General features: G+C 52.1%; 1 protein-coding gene across 1 annotated transcript in view; it reads right to left on the bottom strand.

The window, feature by feature from the left end:
* ARHGEF11 (Rho guanine nucleotide exchange factor 11) overlaps positions 1 to 5,499 on the bottom strand; it is a 61,139-nt gene extending 55,640 nt beyond the window's left edge. Inside the window, exons 1-2 of the mRNA XM_015429552.1 lie at positions 5,492 to 5,499; positions 4,660 to 4,692 (exon numbers count right to left, since the gene is read on the bottom strand). Coding sequence (XP_015285038.1) covers positions 4,660 to 4,692; positions 5,492 to 5,499 — 41 coding nt within the window. The remainder of the gene's footprint in view (positions 1 to 4,659; positions 4,693 to 5,491) is intronic.
* Positions 5,500 to 10,924: the final 5,425 nt, after the last annotated feature.

The following is a 10,924-nucleotide window of genomic DNA, read 5'->3' as shown; positions in this document are numbered from 1 at the left end:
CCCCCCAGGCTCCCTCTAAGCGGTGGAATCTCGTGAGCAAAAATTCTACTTTGTGAGCTACTGGCATTAAAGTTGTGAGCCATTTGGCTGCTGCATAAATTAGTTTGCTCTGGAGCCACATCCTTCCTGAGCTCAGACAAAAGAGGGTGAGCTGGAGGCTAAAAAACTATGAGCTAGCTCACACTCACTTGCTCAGCTTAGAGGGAACACCAGGCCCCACCCACAGAGGACATTTCTTGACTACTGACAAAGAGGGCCCGGCAATCCGGCCTCTGCTGGTCCGGCCCTCTCCTTGGCCACAGCCACTGCCCCCTGCCACACTCTCCCCACCCTTCCCCCTTAGCCACGCGGCCTGGACCAGACCTGGCCCCATGCTGCCACCCCCCCCCCCTTTGGGTGGGAACTGGGTCCACCCTGCCACCTCCAACCCGAAAACTAAATCTCCAGAAAGGGCCGCCTCGGCACACCAAGCCCCAGGCACCAGCAGGAAGCAGAAACCACGTGGACAGGGCAGCCACAGCGATGGGCCACGGACCAAGGGAGGGCGCCCCCGGTTCTGCGGAGTGGCGGAGGGATCTAGGCAGCACGGAGGGACACGGAGCAAGGGCGGAGGGAGAGGAAGGGGGGGCCAGGCGGGCGGCAGGCAGGTGGGCGGGCAGCCAGCCAGAGAAGGGCACACACGGAGACCCCCCACCACCACCAGATCTTACCAGGCTGCAATGGGGCTGATGGAGAGAACAGAACCCAAAGCGGCAACGGACGGGGAGACAGACAGACAGACAGACAAGGGACAGTTACAAACAGAACCTGCCATGGGGCCCCAAAATCCGCTCCTCCACCCACTGGGCACCGGCTACCCCTCGGCGGGAAGAACCATTTCTCCCACAGCACAGAGGCCATTTCTGACCTCTGGACACAAGCCCCCCCCCCGTTGGCTGGCTGGAGAGAGGGGGGGGGGAGAGAGAGAGAGAGAGAGAGGAGAGTTAAACTGGACACAACCTCATCCTACTGTTTAACTGAAAAGGTCTCCCAACTGCCCAACTGTTGTCGCTGTTATGTATCAGGCTTATATACCGCCCTTCCCGTGAGCTAGTGCACAGCTCGTAGCACACCTTGGGAATTTGGCAACCCACACCAAGCGTTCCAGTTCCACCGGCAGAATCAGGCCCAAAGGACACGGGGGCTTGCAGCAGGAGACCAGCACCGGGACCCACGAAGGAACGCAACGCCAAAGCGCTGCAGGAGCCACGTTTGCATTGAGACTGCGCTGTAGGGGGGAGGGAGCTCCACGCCGCCTCCCCCCCCCCCGTGCACTTCTCCCAACCTCCAACAGCCCCAGGGGGGGGCGTGCTTTGCCCCACACGCGACCCTGATGGGTCAGTGTCCCTGGGTGCCGTAGCAGAGGGAGAAAAGGGGAAGGGGGATGCTGGAGGCCCTCCCCCCCCCCCCGCACTGCCGTCCCACTCTGAATTGGGCTTCTGCGGCACTTGAGACTTGAGCTCCCGCGGGGGTCTCCGTGGCCATCAGGTGCCGTCTGGGCCTCAGCTCCTTTTCAAGAGCAGCCAGAAGACCCAGGGTGCTAGCAAAGGCTCAAAAAGCGCACCTTGCTGAGCCCGGGTCACCAGCAAGAGCCCCCCTCCCCTCCCCCCCCAGCCATCGAGGCGCAGGCACCGAGCACCCTCCCCGTTCAAAAGGGGCAGGCAGGTGACACTGCCAAGACCCCTCACCAACCGCTCCAGAGCAGAGAGGCTCAGACGCCCTACGGGCACAGAGGCCCCGTCACTAGGAAAGAGGCCACCACCTGAGTGGGGGAACTTGGAAGAAGTCTTGATAAAGGGCCAATATTAAAAACCTAGTTCAAGCTTACCATATACAACAATGCATGCATTTATTAGAAAGAGAGTTGAAAACAGGGAAGGGCCCAACGGAAGCCTCGTTAAAAAGTTCTAGTGGCCTGAACCCAAGGGGCCAAGACACCCGTGACCTGACGCGTTTCCGCCCTATTGGGGGCCTTCTTCTTCAGAGGTCAAAGAACATTGAGGTACACGTAACAATAAGACAACCAATAAGTGAACACTGGGCCAAGAAAAGGAAGGTTAAACAGCAAGAGATCTATAGACAGAAGACAAAAAGATGTTCGTGAGGCCTCTGAAGATGAAAGTCATGTGCGTCTGGTGCCAAATGCACAGTTGCTGAATTAGAACATCTTCCAATTTAGGTCCAAAAAGCACCTGTGTGGCTAAGTCAGAGCTAGAGGAGGAGGAGATTGGACTTATACATCATGGCCCTTCACTACCCAAGGGAGTCTCAGAGCTGCTTACAAACTCCTTTCCCTTCCCCTCCCCACAACAGACACCCTGTGAGGCGGGTGGTGTTGAGAGAGCTCTTGAGACAAAAGGCTCTTTTTCAAGGACAGCTCTTGTGAGAACTACGGCTTGCCCAAGGTCATCCAGCCAGGTGCAAGTGGAGGAGGAGTGGAGGAATCAAACCCGGTTCTCCCAGATTAGAGTCTGCGCAATTAACCACCACACCAAACAGTCAAGGCTATTTGGCTTTCATTGGGCCCTTATATGTTTTTAAACTGTCTTTCTAATAAATACATGCACTTTTTGTATAGTATAAGTTTTAACGAGGTTTTTAATACTGGCCCTTTAGCAAGACCTTCTTTCTTAGCCTCGTGGTTCTCGATTCCAGTTTTTGGGTCAGGGTTGTCTTCCCCTCCCTGTGTCTCACGGGGAAACGTGGAAGCCTGGAGCGGCAGCCGGCAAAAAGACGAAAGGCACCATGGCTAGGGAGCCACAGCCCTCCGACACCTCCCGTGACTTCTCAGCCACCTCCGGGTCCAGCCCAGACCAAAGGCGCCTGGGAACGGCAAACTGCGGACACAGCGGTGCTGGACTCTGGAGCACAGAATCTGTCCCGGGACCCACGCGTGAGCCAGGGCACCTGGAGACCATCCTACGCAACCAGAATGCACCGCAGTTTGCTTGCTTCCCCTCCCTCCGGCCTACCAGGTGGTCCGCAGGGCTCTTCGCAACACAGAGGAGAAGACGCCGCCCTCAGTGATGCACCCGAGTCCCACGCGGCTGAGCCCTGGAAGCGCCAGTCACCGATTTCAGGAGCCTGTCGGTGAACCAGACAGACTTCCCTCGGAGCGCCACGGCCTTCTTGTGCTCAGGCAAAGGCATGAGGAGCCCAGGAAAAGCACTCCGGCGAGGCCGGGGCTTTCTGGGAATGGGCTGACTTGTACGGTCTGCGTCCCACCTGTCTGCCCTTGAGAGGGCCACCTTCAGCAGGGAGGAGATTTCGGGACAGCACAGCTTACCTGGGCCTAGCAGAGCAGGAGCTGGTGTGGCCCAGCAGCTGAAAGCTGGAGCCCCACCCTGAGCCTTGCCTCTTTGGGGGTCCTTGGGCAAGCCCCGCACAGCCCACCTACTCCTCAGCCCGAAGGCCGGCCTGCTTCTCTAGCCTCAGAAATAAAACCACGCAGTAAAAGAAGGAAAGAAAGAAAAACGGAGACAGAGAGCAGCTGGCGGTCACACAAACACACACACACAAAGCTGCCTTCCCCTGAGTGCTGCCTGCTCAGGCGGAGATCTTTCCCCACCACCCACTGCCTGGCCCTTTGTAACTGGAGGTGCTTCTGGGGATTGAACCTGGGACTCCAAGCAGAGGCTCTGCCACTGAGCCACGGCCCGTCTTTACAGCTCTCCAGGGTCTCAGGCGGAGGTCTTTCCCATCGCCTCCTGCCTGGCCCTTTTTAACTGGAGGTGCTTCTGGGGATTGAACCTGGGACTCCAAGCAGAGGCTCTGCCACTGAGCCACGGCCCGTCTTTACAGCTCTCCAGGGTCTCAGGCGGAGGTCTTTCCCATCGCCTCCTGCCTGGCCCTTTTTAACTGGAGGTGCTTCTGGGGATTGAACCTGGGACTCCAAGCAGAGGCTCTGCCACTGAGCCACGGCCCGTCTTTACAGCTCTCCAGGGTCTCAGGCGGAGGTCTTTCCCATCGCCTCCTGCCTGGCCCTTTTTAACTGGAGGTGCTTCTGGGGATTGAACCTGGGACTCCAAGCAGAGGCTCTGCCACTGAGCCACGGCCCGTCTTTACAGCTCTCCAGGGTCTCAGGCGGAGGTCTTTCCCATCGCCTCCTGCCTGGCCCTTTTTAACTGGAGGTGCTTCTGGGGATTGAACCTGGGACTCCAAGCAGAGGCTCTGCCACTGAGCCACGGCCCGTCTTTACAGCTCTCCAGGGTCTCAGGCGGAGGTCTTTCCCATCGCCTCCTGCCTGGCCCTTTTTAACTGGAGGTGCTTCTGGGGATTGAACCTGGGACTTCCTGCATGCCAAGCAGAGGCTCTGCCACTGAGCCACGGCCCCCTAACCTACAAGCAATTCCCACATCCTTCTGTTCTCCTCTGCCAGCTCCGCCTCCCCGCATCAAGGTTCCCAGTTCTGTCGGACTCTGAAATGTTCATTTCTCCAACTTGAGCAAAGGCAGGATGGGAAAGGGCAGGACCCGAGACCAGGTGGGGGCCTCACCCCCACCCCAGCACACCCCCTCCCCGGCTTTTCTGGGCGCACCCACCCCAGAGGCATTCACCTGTTCCAGAGCTGCTACACAGGACCCTCCAGCCATAACCCCCCCCCGCCCATTCCCATCTTACCTGGGCAGGTGAGCGTGCTTTTTACTGGCTGTTCTGTTGTAAAGGAGGGAATGAGGCGGACACCCAAGACAAGGAGGATGGCAAAGAAGAGGCCCGGCAGGTGTGGCGAGGGGGAAAGAGAGAGAGAGAGAGAGAGGACACAGGTACATGAGCAGGCAGACAGGAGAGCGGACGCAGCGTCAAGGACACGACACAAGCCCTGCGGGTGGGGGAATGAGGACACCGAAGGGGCCCGGGGCCTCTAACCATACAGAATCCTATAGAGTCACAGAGTTGGAACGGGCTCTACAGGCCATCTGGTCCCACCCCCTGGCTCAGTGCAGGATCAGCCCAGAGCATCCCTGGCCGGGGTTTGTCCAGCCGCTGCTGTTCTGGAGAGAACCCGCTTCTGGATTTGAAGACAGAGAAAAGGCCAGAACGCAGCTGAGCATGTGCAGAGGGCAGGGCAAGGGCACAGTCCGAGAGGGAAGATGCAAGCGGAGCCCAGGAGTGGCGCCCTGAAGGCCAGCAGAGTGAATCGGCGCCCCCTCCCTCCCTCCCCTGCGGCAGACACACCCGGCTCCCCAGAGCTCCTCCTCCGGCCTGTTGCCGCGGGGCTCTCGTTTTATGTTGCTCCCAGGGACACCCACAGGGCTCCCCACCTGGAATTTATTTCTAGATCCTGGTGTCCGTCCCCCACCCCCGCCCTGCCCCACCTCCCACCCAGTTTGCACTTCCTGTCCTGATGAGAGGCTGGAGGAGGAGAGTGTTCTGGCCAGGCCGGCGGCTAGCCCAAAGGCCAGCCTTTCAGCACCGCTGACCAAGGAAGGGGGGAGGGGTGATGTGTACTGACCCGGCCATGTGCGTGATCCGGTTTCGGCCGGTTCCGCAAGCGGCCAAGCGAAGGGCCTGAGCTTCACTCCAGAACACAATAGCCAGTCGGATCCTAGTTCCCTGCCAATCGGGAACCTAGGATCCAGGGGAATAATCTAATCACTGTAAATAGACCATTCACGGGTGTTGGGTGTATGTGGGTGCGTTTTCCTTGGGACATATAAGCCGGCCTGCAAGCCGGCTACTTTGTCTTGTTTTTCCCCAAATAAAGTATGAGAGATGAATTCACTAAGTAAGTCTCAGTACTTTTCAGTGGCGATGAAGGTGGGATTCTACCTCCCATGAACAACGACCAGCAAGAAGATCCGAGCCTCGCATCGAGACCCAACACTGAGACTACGGCACGCTGCCCCGCTTTGTGCCCTGCTTCTCCGGTTCCCGCTCACCGCACCGTTCCCGGCTCCACCCCTCGCACCGCTGACTCCGAGCGCAGCATCACTTCGCCTCCAACCGCCACCGCCGCCCCCCAGCTTCATGCACCTTCTCCACAGATCCGAAAGATGGCAGCAAGCCAGGGCACCATTCCCAAGTTCAACGCCACCTATCCTGAACAATGGGAAACCTGGCTAGAACGTCTGGAGAACCATCCCGAGTGCCACTATGTCACAGACGCTGGTAAGAAAAGGGCCTGGCTTCTCAGCACGTGCGGCATCGAGATGCTCCGGTTGCTGAAGGACCGGATCAGCCCACGGATGACAAGACTCGAGCAATCACCCAGGCTCCTGCTCCCACGTCCAAGTCTGAGTTACAGGCTTTTTCTATCATTCTTTTCTACCCCTGAAGGCTGCCGTGGCGGAACCTCTGCATCGGCTGCTCAACAAGAACGCTCTTTGGGTCTGGGGGCCGGAGCACGCCATGGCTTTCCAAGCCGTGAAGGTCCTCCTGGTTTCAAATTCCGTCCTTTACCATTTTGACAAAGCCCTTCCTGTGGTCCTGGCGTGTGATGCCGTCCCACTATGGGGTCGGGGCGGTCTTGGGCCATAGGCTGCCGGATGGCCGGGAGGTTCCGGTAGCTTATTATTCAAGAACCTTATCATCTGCAGAGCGAAATTATTCGCAGATTTTTAAGGAGGCACTAGTGATGGTGGCTGGGGTGAAGAACTTTCACCATTATCTGTATGGCAGGCCTTTCACGATCCTGACCGATCACAAACCAGTTCTCGGCCTCCTGGCCCCCGATCGCCAAACCCCGCAGATGACGTCCCCCTGGGTGATCAAGTGGTCTGTTTTTTTGGCTGGGTACACATATCCACTTGTACACTGGCCTGGGAAAGCGATGGGCTATGCGGACGCTTTAAGCTGCCTTCCACGGCCAGCTGTGGATCTGGACATGGCTCATCTCGTCGCATTTCTCAACACCCTCCCGGACCAACCCGTGCACGTTCAGGAGGTGGGCTACCACATTGCCAAGGACAAGATCCTCTGCCGATTCTTGGACTGGGTGAGAAGGGGGTGGCCCTTGGGCCGGGGTGGTGGTGGAATTCGCAGCTTTCACATCCCGTAAGGACGAGCTGTTGGCCTACAAGTACTGCTTGCTGTGGGGAGGCAGGGTGGTTATCCCAACACCCTTGAGGGAACGGGTCCTTGCCACCCACCATGAGACACATCCGGGGGTGGTCCAGATGAAAGCCCTGGCCAGGGGCTACGTCTGGTCGCCGGGGCTGGATCGGGACATTGAGGACGTTGTAAAGAGATGCCAGCCCTGCCAGGAGTCCTTCCCATGCTGTAATCGTCTTTCTTCTTAAACGCTTTCTTTGTGGCATTATCTTGCTGGAACTGGAACTGGTCATCTCAAAACAAAGTCCCGTTTTCTTTTTCAAGGGCTGTTATCCGCTTAATTTCTTGCCTGCAATCTTAGAGATCATTCCATTTATTGCTTTTAAAAGCCAAACTTACAGAGAGTCTATCCGCTCTTTTGCCTGTCAGACTTATTAAGTTGCTTAATGTCTGCATACAGGCCCCGCACTTGAACCTACTCTTTAGACTCTGTTCCTAAATGTTGGAAGTCCCTGTGATCAAAGGCTGGTCACTTCTCCAATGTGAACACAGTCCCTTGAAAATAACAGCCAATATATAACACCGTTCTTGTGAAGTACCTCATTTTTGCCAGCAGGGGGCAAAGGCTTAGCATACAGCCTGAAAGAGTCTATGGTTACTTCTGGTCACATGGGCCGGTTGCTCTTCCTCTTCCTGAAGAAAGCTTGGATCTCGCTTGCTGCTTCTACTGCATCGACGATCGCCATTTTTAAACATGTCAACTTTTACAAAATTTGCCGAAGTCCCGAAAACTTGCCTAAACACTTGTTTGGCTCCTGGAGTCTCTCTAATACAGTTTATTGCTGCTTAAAACTCCATCCCCACTACAGAGGCTTTTCTTTAATCGCTTATTTGTTCTTTCTGGGGGAGAGTCCCCCCCCTACTTTTACTAAAAGAGGACTCGCTCATTCTCTAGTGTTCTTGCTTTAATGGACTCACTCTTCAATGTCTGATCACTCGGATCTCGCCAGGTAACAATTTAAACGCTGAACCTCCATATGCTTGTCCTGGTGTGCGTAGCTTAGTCCCATTCGGGAACACAGCATAGAGACCTTCAGGGCAAAGAGAAGCCTCAATCTGCTGGCAGAGCTCCACGGGGATGCGGCCGCCATTAGCCTGCCAAAACCGGAAAACCACTGGTGGACCTCCTGATGGCACCTGGTATTTTTGGCCACTGTGTGATACCGAGTGATGGACTGGATGGGCCATTGGCCTGATCCAACACTGGCTTCTCTTACGTTCTTGTGTTGTTAAGCGAATACTTTTATAAGCAATGTATGACCTCCAACTCTTGGGTTTTTAGTGGGTTTTCTTTCCTTTCTCCTATAGCTATAGATCCCCTCCCTAATTTCATTGTAGTTTTTTAGAAAATGCAAATAAAAAATCCCCTACAGGAGGCCAAAAAAAAAGGTCTAGCAGTGGGGCCAGAACACTAGAAGCCCTCCCGCTGTGGACCCCCGCCCAACCACCACCAAGAATACAGAGCGTCACTTGCCCCGGAGTCCCTATCTATACCTCATGGCTAATAGCCACCGATTGACTTCTGCTCCATATGCATATCTAATTCCCTCTTTTTTAAAATAACAACATTTTATTGATAATTTAAAAAAAACTACAAGAAATTTCAAAAAGTTCAAGAATTCAGAAACAAGTAGGATAGCAGATAGTTCACAATTAGATATAAGTAAAAAACATATTTCCATAGATCCATATTCCAATTAATAATAAACAAAAGAAAAATATAACCAAAATTAATATTTTATAATTTCAAATAAGTATTCCAAAATGGGAAACCAGATCGTAGCAAATTTTACAGAGGATTCATATGCATTTACATCATTAACATTTGCTGTAATCTTTGACATTATGTATAATTTCCACAATTTAGAGTGCCAATGCTTAATTTGCGGGCTTTTAGTATTTTTCAAGAGTCATGCCACTGCATTCTTTGCTGCTAATAAGAAAGCTATTCTCTTAATTGTAGTACTAGAATGAATGTTTACTTGCCATCTATTGAACAAAATATGTTCAATTGTGCATTGTACTTCATATCCTGTTATACTTTTAATTCGAGTTACTACTTCCTTCCAAAACAATTCTAATTTAGGACACTCAAGCCAACAGTGTGTGTAATGTCCAATTCCCCCACATTGTTTCCAACATGATGGTGTTACTGAGTTGGAAATATAAACCAATTTCTGTGGAGTCAAATACCAAAAGGTAAGTATTTTGAAGGTTTGTAACTTTATTTCTATGATATTGGTATTAAAGAGAAATGTCTTCCATAGTTTTTGCCATTCGTCTTCTGATAAATCCAAGTTACAAATTTTATGCCACTTTTTTGATGTTAGTAATGTATGACTATCTATTTTCATTAAAACCAAATATATTTTAGCAATAGTTTGCTTTCTAGATTTTTTCATCCATTCATAAATAGTTTCATAGCCTGATAGTGGACGCTTAATAATATCTGTAACTTGTATTTTTTAACAGAGATGTAAAACTTGCATCCAATTTATACTAAAGCCCAGTTTTGCTTCTAATTGTGTTTTATTCATCAAAATATTATTTTCAATAATATCTTCAAAGTTTTGTAACATTTGCTTTTTCCCATTTAACCTGGTCTATTGGGAAATTTGGTGGCATTAAGGCTTTTTGGTTAAACAACATCTGGAATTTTGAGATTCCAGGGATTAACTGTTTTCTTTTGTTTTCCCAGGTGAATAAAAGATTGTGGAGAACTAAGCTACTGGATATTGTCTTGGGCCGCTCCGAGGAAGTTTGCCAGATCACTTCTGGGATCTCAGATGGGTGAGTATAATGAGATTGTATTAAAATCCATTCTTTAGTTTTGTAGTCATGCAGCATTTTAAGAATATTGGATAAGTGATTCACTTGATAGTATTTATATAAGTCAGGGAAGCCTAGACCTCCCTTAGATTTATTTCTACTTATTGTTATTGCGCTGACCCTATGACGTTTGTAGGCCCCCAAAAAGTTTAATAAAGTTTTTTGCCAAGCATCTATATGTTTTTTTAGCTATTACTAACAGGAGCACTCTAAATAAAAAAAGGAACTTAGGTCATACATTTTAATAATGTTCAGTCTATCATGCCAGGACAAATTCAGTTTATGCCATTGACTAAGGTTTTTTTTTCAAGTCTTCTATTAAAGGTTCATAGTTAATTTTATATAAGTTCTCAAGATTTTTAAAGGAATTTTAATTCCTAGGTATGTTAGATCGTTTGTTGTCCATTTATATGAAACTGATTTTTAAGCGTTTTCTCCATGTCTTTCTCTTTGTAAGATTTATTTGTAATCCTGAAATATTACTAAACTAGTAAGGAAAGCCCGTCGTGGCGGTAGACGACGGGCCCTAGATAGGAAGGAAGGGCGAGTGGAAGGGAGGAATGGAGAAGAGGAGGTAGAGAGAGAGAGACAGAGGTAGATAGGGGGGAAAGAGAGAAAAGGGGTGGAGACAGAGTGGGGTTAGTGGTAGTAATTTGGAAAGAAAGGAAGGAAGGAAGGAAGGAAGGAAGGAAGATGGGTAGAAAGACAGAGATTGAAAGAGAGTGAATGGGAGGAAGGATAGTTGTGAAGGAAGAAGGGCAGAGAAACAGAGGGGGGAAACAGAGTGGGTGAGAGAGAGAATGTGGGGAGGGGAGAGAGAGAAAAAGGAGGGGGGGAGGGGACCCGGCCTGGACTGTGGACAGGGCCCGGGGGGAAGCGGTGGACGGAGGGCTGGGCTGAAAGCGTCCCTTACCGTATGTGGGGAAGATGGCCGCTCAGAAGAGCTGGCTCCGATGACTGGCTCCCTCCCCTCCCAGCCACCCAGCCAATGGCAGGGCAGGTTGGC

The sequence above is a fragment of the Gekko japonicus genome, unplaced genomic scaffold (genome assembly GCF_001447785.1).
Source record: "Gekko japonicus isolate JY-2015 unplaced genomic scaffold, Gekko_japonicus_V1.1 scaffold358, whole genome shotgun sequence".
In the NCBI taxonomy this organism is placed as follows: Eukaryota; Metazoa; Chordata; class Lepidosauria; order Squamata; family Gekkonidae; genus Gekko; species Gekko japonicus.
Note: the sequence above shows the minus strand (reverse complement) of the source record. Positions and strands in the feature narration are given on the sequence as shown.